Source organism: Paroedura picta, chromosome 17, assembly GCF_049243985.1.
Source record: "Paroedura picta isolate Pp20150507F chromosome 17, Ppicta_v3.0, whole genome shotgun sequence".
Lineage (NCBI taxonomy): Eukaryota > Metazoa > Chordata > Lepidosauria > Squamata > Gekkonidae > Paroedura > Paroedura picta.
In genome coordinates, this window is record NC_135385.1 from 17,691,673 (window position 1) to 17,709,132 (window position 17,460).

At 47.8% G+C, this 17,460-nt stretch overlaps 1 protein-coding gene across 3 annotated transcripts in view; it reads left to right on the top strand.

Moving 5' to 3' along the window:
* The window catches only part of MARF1 (meiosis regulator and mRNA stability factor 1), a 37,923-nt gene that overhangs the window by 15,164 nt on the left and 5,299 nt on the right, over positions 1–17,460 (top strand). For all 3 annotated transcript variants that reach the window (XM_077316017.1, XM_077316019.1, XM_077316018.1), the window contains exons 10-24: positions 84–239; positions 1,665–1,854; positions 3,238–3,416; positions 4,909–4,989; positions 5,201–5,437; positions 6,335–6,454; positions 6,655–6,830; positions 8,946–9,166; positions 9,620–9,762; positions 10,821–10,954; positions 11,803–12,005; positions 13,223–13,450; positions 14,759–14,989; positions 16,289–16,498; positions 17,392–17,452. In XM_077316017.1, coding sequence (XP_077172132.1) covers positions 84–239; positions 1,665–1,854; positions 3,238–3,416; positions 4,909–4,989; positions 5,201–5,437; positions 6,335–6,454; positions 6,655–6,830; positions 8,946–9,166; positions 9,620–9,762; positions 10,821–10,954; positions 11,803–12,005; positions 13,223–13,450; positions 14,759–14,989; positions 16,289–16,498; positions 17,392–17,452 — 2,570 coding nt within the window. The remainder of the gene's footprint in view (positions 1–83; positions 240–1,664; positions 1,855–3,237; positions 3,417–4,908; positions 4,990–5,200; positions 5,438–6,334; positions 6,455–6,654; positions 6,831–8,945; positions 9,167–9,619; positions 9,763–10,820; positions 10,955–11,802; positions 12,006–13,222; positions 13,451–14,758; positions 14,990–16,288; positions 16,499–17,391; positions 17,453–17,460) is intronic.

The following is a 17,460-nucleotide window of genomic DNA, read 5'->3' on the forward strand; positions in this document are numbered from 1 at the left end:
TACGTCAAGGGCAGGACGGAGTTTTTTCCTGGACTCTCCTAAGAACGGGGGACTAATTTCCATTCTTCTCTCTCTCAATACAGAAAGGACTCATTTGCGGCCAGAAGCATCAGCAACTCACCTGTCGACAGAAAAGCGGATGACGTATTCCAAGTCAGTTATCCATCTGCTTTCAGCATGCACTCCGCATCAAGGCAGCTGAGCCCTTTACTAATATCTCAGAGTTGCTGGTCATCCAGGTGAGTGTTTCTCTTCAATTTAAGCTCCATATGTCCTCCAGAACCACCAGGTGCCCATGACGGAGGTTTCTCAATATTCCTAGAAAGAATTGACTGTTCATTCCTTTACTTGTACGATGGTAGCATGGACAAAGGATAAGTGAAACTTATTTGATTTGTATCTGCAACAGCAGCGTTACCTGTTTGGTGTAGTGGTTAGGAGTGCGGACTTCTAATCTGGCATGCCGGGTTCGATTCTGCGCTCCCCCACATGCAGCCAGCTGGGTGACCTTGGGCTCGCCTTGGCACTGATAAAAAAACTGTTCTGACTGGGCAGTGATATCAGGGCTCTCTCAGCCTCACCCACCCCACAGGGTGTCTGTTGTGGGGAGAGGAAAGGGAAGGCGACTGGAAGCCGCTTTGAGCCTCCTTCGGGTAGGGAAAAGCCGCATATAAGAACCAACTCTTCTTCCTCTTCCTCTTCCTCTTCCTCTTCCTCTTCCTCTTCTTCTTCTTCTTCTTCTTCTGCTTCTGCTGCTGCTGCTGCTGCTGCTGTAGTAGTAGTAGTAGTAATCTCAGGGCTCTCTCAGCCTCACCCCCCTCACAGGGTGTCTGTTGTGGGGAGAGGAAAGGGAAGGCGACTGTAGGCCGCTTATAGCCTCCTTCGGGTAGGGAAAAGCGGCATATAAGAACCAACTCTTCTTCTTCTTACCTCTCTTTGGTAAGCTGAGTGTTTGCAGGTATGTGTTGCTCGGACCGTACCTGGCCACGTGAAACTGGACAGGTAAGCCGAAGGTAGCAGTCCTTTGAGATTAATTGAAAGGTTAACACCAACGTGCAGGGCAAATTAGGGGCCAGTGAGGAATCGGGCATAAGGATCAGTTTAGGAAGACCTCCGAAATCTTTGCAGCCGTAATTTTCTCAGAGAATGAGGCAGATTAGTCTTCAGTATGCGTGGTCACATGCCCCGTTAAATGCCTCTCAGATGTTCCTGGGACACATTTAATCCTGAGGGTTGTCTTTTGAGCTTCTAATTAATATGGTTATGTTTTTCTGCATAAGTCTTTTGTTGCCGGCTTTGTTATTTTTAGTGGAGGAGTCAGCGGCTTTACTGTCGCCATCGTCCTTCATGGTTGGGATGCTGCTTTTTGCTTCTCCATGGCCATTGTAGCTTGTCAGTCGAGGTATTTCTCCCCCAGAAGAAGGGAAGGTGATTGTGTGTGTGTGTGTGTATTGTACAAGATGTGCATTGCTTCACTGATTATTCTGAACAAAAATATACAACTCCAGTTCCTATGCTGCAGGACTTGGATCTGATTTGTTTGAGACATTGCTACATGTTGAAGAATAGCTTTTGAATTGTCTGGAGAGACATGTTGTTGTGTACATAAAACACATCTGTGGGACCAATGATTCTAAGAGGTTCTCCCCCTCTCTTTCACGTAGGAGTGTGTCTCCAAACCTCTCAAACAGATCTTCACCACTTACTTTTAATATCATAAACCACACTGGGAGCGCAGAAAGTCCCGATCCTTTTGCAAACGGGACGGATATTCAGGTCAGCAATTTGGACTACAGACTGTCTAGAAAAGAGCTGCAGCAGATTCTGCAAGACACCTTCTGTAGGCACGGCAAGGTAAGCGCCATAAAATGCATAATGTCTTCGGTTTCTCCTCACATAATCATAGTCTATAGTCACATAGCCAAGAAAGGAGGTTCTCTTTCTTAAGAACACAAGAGAAGCCATACTGAACCAGGCCAATGGCCCATCTCATCCTTTTGCCCCCTCAAAACATTCTAAAAGGTCAGTGAGACAAGATCTTCCCTTCCAGAATCCAAGTTCATTCTTCCTCATTAGCTTTTGTCCATGCTGATTCTTCCTTAGTGGCTTACCTAGGCAGTTGCTGTGCAATGCAGTTCAGCGGCTGTTTGATTTAAAAGAAAGAAAACATTTAATGCTTTGTTATTGAGCCGTTTATTCAAATGGATTGGAGATCGGATCAGATTCAAGGTTCTAGATATGACCTCTAAAGCCCTAAATCAGAGGTAGTCAAACTGCGGCCCTCCAGATGTCCATGGACTACAATTCCCAGAAGCCCCTGCCAGCGAATGCTGGCAGGGGCTTCTGGGAATTGTAGTCCATGGACATCTGGAGGGCCGCAGTTTTGACTACCCCTGCCCTAAATGGTCTGGGACCATTGTCCCTAAGGGACTTCCATTCCCTGTGTGCCACCCAAAGGGCATTCAGATCAAGCTACCAAAAAGGCATTAAGGTCAAGCTGAACCGAAGGAGATCAGACTGGCCTCAACCAGAACCAGGGAATTTTCAGGCCTATAGGTTGAGGCCTTATAACATCGCAAGGTTGAGCTGGACTCCCTATCAAAGCTCCAGCTGTCCGTTATCTGGGGCTGGTAAGATTCCTCCGCTCCCTCTTTCCTTCCCTGTCACAAAAAACTAGAATAGGAGATTGTGGATGAAATGTTGAATATCTTAGAGGGAAATTTTAAATATCCCAGAGGGACGGACCAAAACCAGTGGGATGAAATTAATGCAAAAGAAATTCCGTCTAAGTATCCGGAAGAAGTTCCTGACAGTCAGAGCGGTTCCTCAGTGGAACAGGCTTCCTCGGGAGGTGGTGGGTTCTCCATCTTTGGAGATTTTTAAACAGAGGCTGGAGAACCATCTGACGGAGAGGCTGATTCTGTGAAGGCTCAAGGGGGTGGCCAGTTACAGTGGATGAGCAATAGGGTTGTGAGTGTCCTGCATGGACTAGATGACCCATGAGGTCCCTTCCAACTCTATGATTCTAAGTATTTATTGTAGTTAATATATTTTATTATTCTGGATGGTTTTATTACAATGTACCCTGTCCTGAGTCAGAAGAGAAAGGGTTGGTAACAAATACAATAAATAGAAAAACAATATCGAAAATAACATTTGTGGACGTGCAGGCAAAAAATGAATATTATGTCATTTATGATTTCAGTTGTAGAATGACGCCTGTCCCGTCTATTCCAGGTGAAAACCATAGAGTTCAGCCCACATACCGACTATCAGCTGAAGGCGGTGGTGCAAATGGAAAATCTCCAAGAAGCCATCAGCGCGGTCAACAATCTCCACAGATGCAAAATCGGCAGCAAAAGGATCCAGGTCTCACTAGCTACGGGGACAGCCAATAAATCTCTTTCCTTAGTTAGGTAAATTGTTGTGGAAGCAGCTGAAATAGGTTTCCTATACTAACCTGAGCAACTGTTAAGCAGAAGGACAGCTGTGAAAGGAAAATCTTTTGAGGCACCTGGGGAATTGAGCTTCTCAGAGGATATAGAGCAGGGGTAGTCAAACTGCGGCCCTCCAGATGTCCATGGACTACAATTCCCAGAAGTCCCTGCCAGCATTCGCTGGCAGGGGCTCCTGGGAATTGTAGTCCATGGACAATCTGGAGGGCCGCAGTTTGACTATCCCTGATATAGAGTTTAAAATGGACAAAAACAGCCTTTTTGCTGAACTAATAATATAAAGAGCAGCTGAAAGCAAGAGGGTTAAGGGAGGCCAGTTCTTTTGGCCTGTGGTAGCAAGATTCGAAATGTTTTAGTTCAGCCAAAAAACTAGTCAGGTGTAAAGTCAAAGCAGCTCTTAAAAGTCGAGCATTTGGGTTGTTTGTTGTATAATTGGCTTGAGTTAAAAAAAAAAAAGTTTTTCTCCATTACTTGGATTCAAAGGAGTAGCCAGTGTTGGTCTGAAGCAGCACCATAAAATCAGAGTCCAGTAGCACCTGTAAGGCCAACAAAGATTTATTCAAAAAGCGTGAGCTTTCGAGCGCAAGCACTCCTTGAATAAATCTTTGTTAGCCTTAAAGGTTCTACTGGACTCTGATTTTTTTATTCCATTACCGGAGATCGGTTCTTCACAGCAATAGGAAAAGAGTTGTATTTCTGGAAGTAGTTGCACTTCAACTCATTCTGCGTCTGTTTTTCATTTACGAATTCTTTCACACTTACAATGAGTGAACCAGTGACAAGCCAGAAGGTAGCAGTCCTTTGAGATGAACTGAAACCTTTGGCTTGGCGTTGCATGGTTGTGTCTTGAACCAATCTGATTTTCCCTCCCCTGTTTTGGGGCATGTCCCAGTTTGCCAATAGCTTTTCAGCTCCACAAGCTGTGGGGTGTACTTGCTCTGCGAACCAAGATGAGGATTCCTCAATCAGATTCCATTTTCCAGGCCAAGTGTATGCTGTTTTGGAGGGTATAACACCAGATGGTAATATGCCTGTAAAAGGTGGAATTGGAGCACATGGTGGAGGGAACATTTGAACCTGAGGCATGGTTCCACACTGCCAGCTGTGGTGGCCTTTTCATGGGACTCAAGCCAAGAATCTAAACCATTCCCCCGAGGAACAGCTGTACTGTACTAGTGTGGTCCTAGTAGAATTCTAAAAGAAGAAGAAAACAGACTCAAAGACCGTTTATGCACTGGGAACTTCACTGCCCCATCCCCCTATCAGGAGGACAGATAGGGGGTGGATGATGTGCCCCAGGCCAAATGCTCCCCCATGTGGGTGCAGGAAGAGGTTGGGCAACCTGCCATGACTAAAACTCCAGCCTGCAGCCCGGCATGAAACCTCCAGTGCATAAACGGTCAAAGTTAGAAATCGCTTGCCTTCCGTAATGCTCCAACCTTTCCCTTTTCAGTTCAGAAGCAATGTCCATTCTTCAAGATGCTCCGGCTTGTTGCCTGCCTCTCTTCAAATTTACAGCCATCTATGAGAAAAAGTAAGTTTCTGAAATGGCTCACCGTGTTAGTATTTTTTTTTAAATGCAAAACTGTAAAAAATATTACCACTTGAGTCAGAGGTGGCGCCGATTTTGATCTTTGTGGTTCTCCCCACCCCCTGTTGTCTTGATGGACAGGCAGACAGCTACTTCCTTTCCCTTCCCCAATTTCCTTTCCTGTAGCTTATCTTAAACCTGCCGTCTTTCAAAGGTTTGGACACAAGCTGAACGTATCAGACTTGTACAAGTTAACCGATGTGGTCGGGATCCGTGACCAAGGCAGCGGGCGGCTCGTGTGTCTTCTCCCCAGCAGTCAAGCCAGGCAGAGCCCTTTGGGATCGTCCCAGTCTCACGACGGCTCCTCTGCCAATTGCAGCCCGATCATATTCGAAGAGCTGGAATATCACGAACCCATTTGCAAACAGCACTGCGTGAACAAAGACTTCAGGTGAGCCGCCTTTCTGACTCGGTCACTCACCACTCAGTTCAGAGAGAAATGCCAACAAGGCAAGGCATCCTGCTGACACTTGGGGAGTTTTCTTTAAAGGGAGGATGCCAGGGATTTGCTCAGCTGCCTCGGTGATCACCGATACGGACGACCCTGGATGATACCCCGAGGAGTCGTCTGGCGTTTAATGTTCAATTGCTGTGAAGCAGTTTCCTCCTCTGAGTGAAATTTGGAAAAGTTTGCGTTTATGGAGACTAAATATCCAAGACTTCTGCATGCTGGCAGTGACATGCTAATTTATTATGAAGTAATACTCACATTCACATACTCATACTTTGTGGCGCAAAGAGCCTCCTGTGGCGCAGAGTGGTAAGGCAGCAGACATGCAGTCTGAAAGCTCTGCCCATGAGGCTGGGAGTTCGATCCCAGCAGCCGGCTCAAGGTCGACTCAGCCTTCCCTCCTTCCGAGGTCGGTAAAATGAGGACCCAGCTTGCTGGGGGGTAAACGGTAATGACTGGGGAAGGCACTGGCAAACCACCCCGTATTGAGTCTGCCATGAAAACGCTGGAGGGCGTCACCCCAAGGGTCAGACATGACCCGGTGCTTGCACAGGGGATACCTTCACCTTTAATACTCACATTCAGCATTGTATGAGCTGAGGTCAGGACGCAAACCTGAACTGTAACAACATGATCTACTGCTGGCCACTGCAGTAGGAGGCATAATGCTAGGAACATGGTGGGCCTAATCTAGCAGGTTGACTTGGTGTGTTTACCAGTGCTACAGTATCGTTGAGGGTGGGTTGCATTTTTCTTTTAATAGGAATCTGCCTCGAGTCTGTTTGAGATAGGTCAACAAGAAGAATTACCTGTTGTTGTTGTTTTTCTTGTTCCTAGTGAGCATGTATTTGATCCCGACTCCTACAAAGTTCCCTTTGTGATCCTGTCCCTGAAGACCTTTGCGCCTCAAGTGCATAGTTTGTTGCAAACGCACGAGGGAACAGTGCCTTTACTGAGGTGAGCCCTGTGGAGCCAGGTCTCTGGAGGAGGAGGCCTATTCATTTTCTTCTTCTGTAAATAAAATTAAAAAATGAACGTTGCCAATTTGTGGGTGCCTTCTTTGGCATCACTGCAGGATAATATCCAACTTTATAAATGAATAGTGTACGAAGTAGTTTCGCTTTGGTTCGCCATTCTCAGGATGTCTGTTCTTCCAGCTTTCCTGACTGCTACGCGTCAGAGTTCCGCAATCTAGAAATGGTGCAGGAAGGACAGGGAGGGGTCCCTCTGGAGCACCTTATAACCTGTGTTCCTGGCGTCAACATTGCCACTACGCAGAACGGCATTAAAGTTGTAAAGTGGATCCACAACAAGCCGCCGCCCCCAACAACAGGTATGCCTTTTATACCTTTTTTCCCCCCCAGTTGTCATTGGTTGCTGTCCGGTGTTAATGAGGCCCGTGATACCTTACTCCTTTGCATGCGAGGCATTGTGTCCCAGGCAGAGTCTGCACTTACTTTGTTTATTTCATTGTCAAGTCCTGTTGAATTCAGATCGATTTGAACTCGGGTCTTCCTCTCCCCCCTCCTCCCCATTGAAACAGGAAAGTGTTCTGCACATGGTTAGAGAGGCTCAGAAGAGTGGGGGGAGGCAAATGGAGACTCTTTCTTTGTTTTCTTGAAGGGGGGAGAGGATCCAAGAAGTCAGAGGAGGAAGGAAAAAATCCTTTCTTTTCTTGATGGGGGGGATCGAAGAAGGCAGAAAAAAAAATCCCAAGACCTACAGAAGTTGAGAGAAATTAGGGGCTTCTCCTTTAAGGCTAGTTTGTCGCATGACCACCTGTAGCCAATCACGGGTCCTCTACCACGGAGGAGAGCCCAGATTCAAAACAATGCAATTTTAAAATGTATTGAGCGTTAAAAGCACTCAAAGATATCGCACAATAAAGGTAGGGTCACTCCGGATCAATCCTTCTTGTTGCAGAAGGAAATTTTAAATCGTCCCAAATCCAAACGGAAATCGCATTCTGTGTAGAGGGCAGGGACTGAATCGACCTGGGGCTGGAATAAAAGCTCCGTGCAGTTTACACCCCATAGTGTAGGGCCAGAGGGTATCTTATACAAAGGTGTGTGTGGGGTGGGAGGCAGAGTCGCCCACAACCTTGCCTAGCTTATGAGGCCCCATTTGAATGAAGGAGACTGTATTCTAACATCAGGGCCTGGAAAACAATATAGTGTATACAAGCAGGTTAAGAAAACTTAAGGATACTTGAGGTTTCTTAAGAAAGGGCAGCAATTTCTACCAATTCCCTCCTCCCACTGCATACTCCTCTTCTCCACTGTGCCATTCTGATGGCACCCAGGACATTTGGGGACGGGGGAACGCTCAGTAAACTGACATTTACTAGTGAAATGCAATACCCCAATGCAGATCTTTCGCGGTGGTCCTTCTAGCTCCTTTCAAGGAGGCTGGGTTGAGTGGTGCCAGCAGTGAATTAGCAGCTGGGGTTTTTAAAATGCCAGATGTTCTTTGGAATTGCTAAGCATTGAATTTTAAGAGCCTAGCGACTCTTGCAATGTGCAGGTTACGTCCAGCTGGCTATGACTTCATTTTAACCTGGGTTTTTTTTAATCAGAGCTCCACTGAAAAATGGTGCTTCCAGAAAAGGATGTGTAGCATTGTATTATACCAGGATACAAAAAAACAATGTTTTTTATGTGGTGCAATGTGGTTTAATGCTGTGTGGGGGGGGGCATCCCTCTCCCCCTCCCTTCCCGAAGGGCGTCTTCCTCTGAAAGAAACGCTTTGAAAAATTTTAAAAAGCTTTCCATAGTGTCCAAAGAAGTTTGCAGTATGATAAAAGAAGTCAGCAGTTCAAAGGAGAAGAGTGAGCAGGGGAGAAATACTTCTGGCTATGTAGAATCCCCTGGGCATGCTGGTAATATGTTCTTAAATCCCAAACCCTGTGGATTTTTTTTTTTTGCATGCATGAAGCATGAGGCTGTCCTGTACTGAGGCTGTCCGTGGTCTGTCACAGTTAGCACAGTCTATTCCAGGGGTAGTCAAACTGCGGCCCTCCAGATGTCCATGGACTACAATTCCCAGGAGCCCCTGCCAGCGAATGCTGGCAGGGGCTCCTGGGAACTGTAGTCCATGGACATCTGGAGGGCCGCAGTTTGACTACCCCTGGTCTATTCAGACTAGCAGTGGGTTTCAAGTATTTCAGACAGAGGCCACCTCCTTCGAGATATTTTCTAATGGAGAGAACAAGATTTGAGCCTGGCACCTTCTGTGTAGCCAAGCAGCTACTCTGCTATTGAACCGCAGATCTTCTTATTATTGGGCCCCCGTAAGATGCTTTTTCACTTCACTTTTCAGTCCGTAGCCGTCTGCCGAATCGGTCGTGTTCCTCTTCTAACGTCTTTGCAGCGTTGCTTGTGTTACGTCCCGTTGGCGTCCTCGCTCGGGTGACGGCACAGTTCGTGCGTGGTTCTTCTCCCCCTCTTAGATCCTTGGCTGCTGCGTTCCAAGAGTCCCGTGGGCCACCCACAGCTCATCCAGTTCAGCCGAGAAGTGATCGACCTGCTTAAGAACCAGCCGTCCTGCCTCTTGCCCATCAGCAAATTCATCCCAATGTACCACCATCATTTTGCAAAGCAATGCCGCGTCTCCGATTACGGGTACTCCAAGTTGATGGAGTTGCTTGAAGCTGTACCTCACGTGCTGCAAGTGAGTTCAATCTTGTGTTTTTGTCGCAGTGGCCGCTGTACTTCCAACCAGTCCCCCCCCCCGCCCCCCAGTATATGCTAGATGTAAAGGAGGGTTATAAAAAGCACGGGGAGGTTTAGACCAGGGGTAGTCAACCTGTGGTCCTCCAGATGTTCATGGACTTCAATTCCCACAGTCCCCTGCCAGCAAATGCTGGCAGGGGCTCGTGGGAATTGCAGTCCATGAAGATCTGGAGGACCACAGGTTGACTCCCCCTGGTTTAGACGGTGGTGAAAGTCCATCAACAGTGCTGGTATAAAGAATCTGCATGACTTAACCATGCCCATTGCAGCTGTGTGTATGTGTAGATGAACTCCTGTAATTCGAACGCTCAAAATGGCTGTGTCTGAACAGTTCAACCGTGATCTCTTCCTCTCGTGCAGAGCGGTTCGCAACGTTTAATTTTCCTTTCAGATTCTCGGGATAGGCACCAAGCGCCTGTTAACTTTAACACACAGGGCCCAAGTGAAACGGTTTACTCAAGACTTACTGAAACTGCTCAAGTCTCAAGCGAGCAAACAAGTCGTCGTGAGAGAGTTTCTGCAGGCTTATCATTGGTAAGCGAAGGGGCACCTGGTTACAGTGTTTGTTTTTAAAATTAATGCTAATTTATGAACCGCTTTAGAGCCTCTTGTGGCGCAGGGTGGTAAGGCAGCCGACATGCTGTCTGAAGCTCTGCCCGTGAGGCTGGGAGTCCGATCCCAGCAGCCGGCTCAAGGTTGACTCAGCCTTCCATCCTTCCGAGGTCGGTAAAATGAGTACCCAGCTTGCTGCGGGTAAACGGTAATGACTGGGGAAGCCACTGGCAAACCACCCCGTATTGAGTCTGCCATGAAAACGCTAGAGGGCGTCACCCCAAGGGTCAGACATGATTCGGTGCTTGCACAGGGGATACCTTTACCTTTATTAACTGCTTTATAAAGAACACTAGAAGTATCCTAATACACGGACACGAATAAGACAACAATTCAACAATAAATGAAAAACCAGTAATCAGTGTTCCATAAATTGATCCATCTTCTCTGTACCAGGAATCTTGACAGGATGGGGGGTTCACTTACAATATATACCTGGGCTTGGGGAGGGGAGCAGGGAATTGGCTTTTGGCGGGAACCTGGGTCCACACAGGAAAAGAGCAATAGTGGTCTCTGATCTCAGAGGTGCCAAAATCCGCTCAGGCTGCCGTCTGTTGTTTAGACTGCCTAGCTGGAGGAATCAGCCTTGAAACTGAGCAATAAGGAATAAGCCTTAAATGCAAGAAAAAGCCTTGGATGCAAGCAAAGGAGGGGGGGGGCACTGAGGAGAGGACCCAGGGAGGTGCCATAACCCAGCGGGCGATCCGGGAGCACGAATGAACAAAGGGTCAAGAACTAAGGGTTTCCTGACAAAGACATGCAAGTTACCTCCGAAGTCAGACACCTGGAAGTTCTCTGATCGATTTGCCTTGAAGTCACTGAAAAATCTGCACATCAACTATATTCATTTAAAAAATGTCTGTGCCGCCTTTCCACCCGAGCAGGGTCTCCAAGGCTGTAAACATTAAAAGGGTTTAAAATAAATTATCTGAGCACCCCAAAACGTTGTTTTAGAACACATTTCTTCCTGAAACTTCTAGGTGCTTCTCAAAAGACTGGGACGTTACCGAGTACGGAGTGTGTGAATTGGTTGATCTCGTATCGGAAATTCCAGATAATACAATCTGTCTGTCTCAGCAGGAGAATGAAATGGTAATCTGTATCCCCAAAAGAGGTACGTATGTCCTTTTTTGAGTATCGTAAATTTTTTGTTTAGGGGGCCATATAACGTTTGGTGCTCATGAATGCCAAGTGGGTTAAATAAAAGCAGAGTCCAGTTGGCACCTTTAAGACCAACAAAGATTTATTCAAGGCGTGAGCTTTCGAGGGCAAGCACTGTGGGTTGAATGACATTTTTAAAGTTAATTGAAGGTTTGCGGTAGGCGATCTTGGACTCCAACCTGCTTTACGTCCCTGCAGTTTGTTAAATCAACTCTGGATATTAAAAAAAAAAACTGTTGGACCACTGATCCATCTGATTCCGTACTGTCTACTGATAGCAAGAAAGGTATTACGAAGAAGAAGAAGAGGAAGAGTTGGTTCTTATATGCCGCTTTTCCCTACCCGAAGGAGGCTCAAAGTGGCTTCCATTCACCTTCCCTTCCCTCTCCCCACAACAGACACCCTGTGGGGTGGGTGAGGCTGAGAGAGCCCTGATATCACTGCCCGGTCTGAACAGTTTTATCAGTGCTGTGTTGAGCCCAATGTCCCCCAGCTGGCTGCATGTGGGGGAGCACAGAATCGAACCCGGCATACCAGATTAGAAGTCCGCACTCCTAACCACTACACCAAACTGGCTCTCTTATGAAACTTATGAAAGTTTCAGTGTAAACCACCGTGAGCTGCAAGGGTGGGGCGGTATATAAAAATTATAAAATAGATGTTTATTGCTTTACAAATCCATTTGTGGTCAAAGATGGAGGCTTAACTAGGCCAATTAAGGGTGAAGAGGCTTCCAGATTAACACTCTTCTTCTCTGCGCTGCCTTTCAGCTACTCTGTTGTGTGTTCCTTCCCCATGCAGAACGTACCAAGGAGGAAATTGAGAGAACAAAGCAGTTCTCAAAGGAGGTCGTTGACCTCCTGCGCCATCAGTCCTATTTCCGCATGCCTTTTGATAAATTTATACCATCTTACCACCATCACTTTGGTCGCCAGTGCAAGCTTGCCTATTATGGGTTCACCAAGCTCCTTGAGCTCTTTGAAGCCATACCAGAGGTCTTGCAGGTAAGTCGTAGGTATTTCTGGCGCAGCCTTAAAATCCTATACTTTGATCTTAAAATGTTTATGTCTTTTATAGTTGCACGGGTTCGTTTGAATGTGGGCTGGCACCCAATCCAGTGTGGCGTGTCTGCCTTACCCCAAGGCACTCGTCCTTAAATACTTGATAGAGCCATCCTATAATAGAAGAAGAAGAAGAGTTGGTTCTTATATGCCGCTTTTCCCTACCCGAAGGAGGCTCAAAGCGGCTTACAGTCGCCTTCCCTTTCCTCTCCCCACAACAGACACCCTGTGGGGTGGGTGAGGCTGGGAGAGCCCTGATATTACTGAAGAAGAAGAAGAGTTGGTTCTTATATGCTGCTTTTCTCTACCCGAAGGAGGCTCAAAGCGGCTTACAGTCGCCTTCCCATTCCTCTAATAGCGCAAAATATGAAGAAGGAATAGATCTTGGGGAAGGCGCGTTTCCCCTGACTATCTGTATCAGCACATAGGCTTTCTGTCCCCGCAGGGTCACCTGTGTTGAATCCTGCAGGATTTGTGCTGGCCCAGTTATGCCCACCTGATTATTTCAGTGGTGGCTGCTTGTGTGTGCTTCAAAAGGGAATCTGTGCAGTTTTGCTTCCCCGTCTAATACCCGAGCCCACATCTCTTCGCAATGCCCCCTGAGCTCCTTGAATGAAGCAGTGAGAACTCACCTGTGAAATACCATGTAGAGGTTGGTGTAGAAACACAACAGGAAAAAAGGTTCCCGTGTAAATGTTCACAGGTGACCCGGGACTGCAAATCAGCCCTGTGTGTCTTTGCTGTCATACACTCTCCTGTTCAGTTGACAAGTGTTGAAGAGGTTGCAGTGTTGCTCTATGCCAGGGGTAGTCAAACTGCGGCCCTCCAGATGCCCATGGACTACAATTCCCAGGAGCCCCCTGCCAGCGAATGCTGGCAGGGGGCTCCTGGGAATTGTAGTCCATGGACATCTGGAGGGCCGCAGTTTGACTACCCCTGCTCTATGCTATGGGAAGATTTAAAAGGTTTAAAAGTTAGCTTTCAGAGGTGCTTAGCTCTTTATGTTAACACCTGAGCCAGTGCTTAATCTGGGGTGCCCTGAATCTTCAGTGAAATGACAAAGGAAAACCAGCGTATTTGACTGATGTTCCTCGGCATTCGAACCTTGCCTTCCCCCAGATCCCCCCTCGCTTTCTGACTGAGCTCAGTTCCTCCCTCAGATCTTGGCCTGCGGAGAAGAGAAAGTTCTCACGCTGACGGAAGTCGAGCAGGTCAAAGCACTGGCGGCCCAGTTTGTCAAACTGCTCCGCGCTCAGAAGGACAAATGCCTTACGATGGCAGATACGCTCACCGAGTACGCGAAGACATTTGGCTACCCCTTGCGCCTCCAAGACTACAACGTTGGCTCCGTTCCGGCTCTGATGCAGAAACTCTCCCATGTCGTCAAGGTGAGCCTGCCAAGACCAGGGCAGTCTGATTATAGAATAGGCTTCACGGCTTAAAGGGCCAGCTGCTCGGTGTTTTGTCATGAAGCTTTAAGGACGCGGCCTTGTCTGAAGTGTCATTTAATTGCTCCATTGACGGAAATCTCTGGGCTCTGCGGGGCCTGCAAAATGGAGCTCTTCCGCCAGGCGTTTGGTTGAGGCCAGGTTGGAGACCGGGGTAATCATATCAGGCCCCCCCCCAGTTGAAACTGGTCCCGTCCCCCCCGGGGTAACATTGCCTGGTGACACCGATTGGAACATCACAACTCTGAACAGAAGGGTTGAGGTGCTTGGGGGGTCAGGGGTAGATATTGTTCCCACCATCTGTTGTATAGTTTTGTCGGCAAGATGGTAGTTTTGCCGGTTGTGTGGGGGATTGTATTTTAGTATTTTATGGTTTTCGATGTAAACCACCACGAGCTGGCTGGTCCAAGAGTCTAATTATAAATAAATGTTAGGGCTTCCTTAACATTGCCTCAGTCCAGCCTCTCGTGCTTTTTCAGGCGCTAGGTTTTCCGTTAATTGTGTTTAAGTGTAAACTTGCAAGGTGGTGAAATAGTATTGCAGAAGATGCTTGAGAGTGTACAGTGGGGGAATAAACTATATATTTATGGATTTCTTGGAAAACTCACATCAAGAGTCCAGTAGCACCTTTGAGACCAACGAAGATTACGTTTCTGTTTTCTTCGGAAGTAGTGTAGCGATGCCAGCTAAGATTCTCGAATGACACCCTCTTTTCCTGCAAAAACCTCTTTTGACCCTCTTCCCTGCCCCCATCCGTCGAACTGAGCTAAGACTTTCTAAACCGGTGGTTCTCAACCTTCCCAATGCTGGCAACCCTTTAATATGGGGTGACCCCCAACCATAATCGGATGCAAGGGTTCTTTCACAGAAATTAAACCAAAATTGACCAATGGCGTGAAGATCCATGGTTCAGGATTGTAGATAAATTGTTTTTTTTTCCCCCCGGGGTTTCTCAGTTCTGTTCTGCCTCTTGTCCCACCATGCCCATCTCGCTCTTTTCCGCTGCTCCAGACAGACGAACGCTCTATCTCGATCTACCCCGCAAGGCTGTTGTGTGGATGGCACCCCCCCCCGACCAAGCTGCTTGCCCTGCCACGACCCCTGTGAAAGGGTCGTTCACCCCCCAAAGGGGTCCCGACCCCCAGGTTGAGAACCACTGTTCTAAACTATGTCCCTGCTCGTTGGCCCTCCAGTCCTCTAGTATGTTCGGATTTATTTTAGTTTCATTCAAATATTTTTTTTTTCCAGGTGGTGGACGTGGATTCCGTTAAACAGATCCAGCTTATAAACCGAAAGTCTCTCCGGACCTTGACTGCTCAGCTCCTGGTGCTGCTGATGACTCTGGATGATGCCTCCTGCGTCTCTGTGGAGCAGCTGAAAAAGCAGTATGAAACCTCCCAAAACACCATCCTCAATCCATGTGAATATGGCTTCATGACCTTTACTGAGCTTCTCATGAGCATGCCTTACTTCGTTGAGGTGAGGAACGTGACCTGTTGCCTCTTGTGTGGGAAGGCTGTAGAGCAGGGGGTAGTCAACCTGTGGTCCTCCAGATGTCCATGGACTACAATTCCCAGGAGCCCCTGCCAGCAAATGCTGGCAGGGGCTCATGGGAATTGTAATCCATGGACATCTGGAGGACTACAGGTTGACTACCCCTGCCAGCATGGTCCTCCAGATGTTCATGGACTACAATTCCCAGGAGCCCCTGCCAGCATGGTCCTCCAGATGTCCGTGGACTACAATTCCCAGGAGCCCCTGCCAGCATGGTCCTCCAGATGCCCGTGGACTACAATTCCCAGGAGCCCCTGCCAGCAAATGCTGGCAAGGGCTCATGGGAATTGTAATCCATGGACATCTGGAGGGCCACAGGTTGACTACCCCTGCCAGCATGGTCCTCCAGATGTCCGTGGACTACAATTCCCAGGAGCCCCTGCCAGCAAATGCTGGTAAGGGCTCATGGGAATTGTAATCCATGGACATCTGGAGGACCACAGGTTGACTACACCTGCCAGCATGGTCCTCCAGATGTTCATGGACTACAATTCCCAGGAGCCCCAGCCAGCATGGTCCTCCAGATGTCCGTGGACTACAATTTCCAGGAGCCCCTGCCAGCAAATGCTGGCAAGGGCTCATGGGAATTGTAATCCATGGACATCTGGAGGGCCACAGGTTGACTACCCCTGCCAGCATGGTCCTCCAGATGTCCATGGACTACAATTCCCATGAGCCCCAGCCAGCATGGTCCTCCAGATGTCCGTGGACTACAATTCCCAGGAGCCCCTGCCAGCAAATGCTGGCAAGGGCTCATGGGAATTGTAATCCATGGACATCTGGAGGACCACAGGTTGACTACCCCTGCCAGCATGGTCCTCCAGATGTTCATGGACTACAATTCCCAGGAGCCCCAGCCAGCATGGTCCTCCAGATGTCCGTGGACTACAATTCCCAGGAGCCCCTGCCAGCAAACGGCGCTGATAAATGGCCATTCTCTGTGACTTATATGCCACGGGGTTCATACAGCAGAACTGTCTGCTCTTTTTGTCACCAGTTTCCTCAAAGGTTGATGAAGCTGTGTTCAAAAGAGCCCTTTTTCAAAGGTTTTGGCCGTGCACCAGCCTGGACAGAGAGAACCCCTGGTGAGGTGTGCTGTGACAGACCCGCAGATTCACTGGCTCTTTTCAGGGGGCTCCTGGGAATTGTAGTCCATGGACATCTGGAGGGCCGCAGTTTGACTACCCCTGGTGTAGAAGGTTCAAGGTCACCTTTCTTTCCCAGGTCTTCACCAATGATGAGGCAGAATACGTCAAGCTTAAAGACCTGTATGTGTTTGCCAAGAAGGTGAGATGTCTGCTTCACACCTACCATTATCAACAGATCTTCCTTCACGAATTCTCAACAGCCTACATAAAATACACGGGGGAGATGCTGCATCCGAAGGCGTACGGCTACAACAGTGTTGAAGAACTCTTGGGAGCAATTCCATCGGTTTGTAGTTTGCGGGTTCTTGTCCTTTTGCAGGTTTATTCCTTGCCAAGGAGAGCTTCTCTCCCAAGCATCTGTCCGAGCACTGCAGATCCCTTCCATCCGTATCCGTTGTTCCTCTTATATATTTGCGAAACAGGCCTGGGGGCGGAGACTGTCCTCCCTGTCCGAGATGGAATAGGGCCAATCAGGCCGCACCCTGATTGGCCCTCCCTCTCCACCTCCCATCCTCCCTCTTTGCCCTCTTTGCAGCTAGTTCATAAGATAAAGAGAAGCTCAGTGGAATACACTCTGCCTAGTAAATTATCCTCTCTTGTAAGGCATTCAGGGTGGCATGCATGGTTCTCCTCTCTGTCTCTATTATCTTGCCTGATTTTAGAAAGCACTGCGAGACCATCCTTGTTTCAGAATGCTTTTTTAAACATTTGCTCTTGAGTTATGGTGGCCAGGCTTTGCTGGTAGGATTATTTATATAATTGTGTTTTTTTTTTCCCCTTCCAGTTTGTTATTCGATACGTTTTGCAAGCCACTCTCTTCAGGAGGAAAATAAAATTAATGAGGAAATTGAGCCTTTTCTGTCCCATATAGTGTTGAATGTGTTTAAACTCAGGGAATCTAATCCAGGGTGGAATTTGATACCTTAAGGCAGGGGTAGTCAACTTGTGGTCCTCCAGATGTTCATGGACTACAATTCCCACGAGCCCCTGCCAGCATTTGTTGGCAGGGGCTCGTGGGAATTGTAGTCCATGAACATCAGGAGGACCACAGGTTGACTACCCCTGCCTTAAGGGATGCCAAGAAAGCCAAATGAGAACGGAGAACTTTAACACTGAGGAAATTGTGCTGGGAATCAACCCTGTGGGTTTTCACACGAGACTTTTTTTGTCACTGTTCAGGTCGTCTGGATTAAAGGCCACGGGCACAAGAGAATCGTCGTCCTTAAGAATGATATGAAAAGTAAGTGA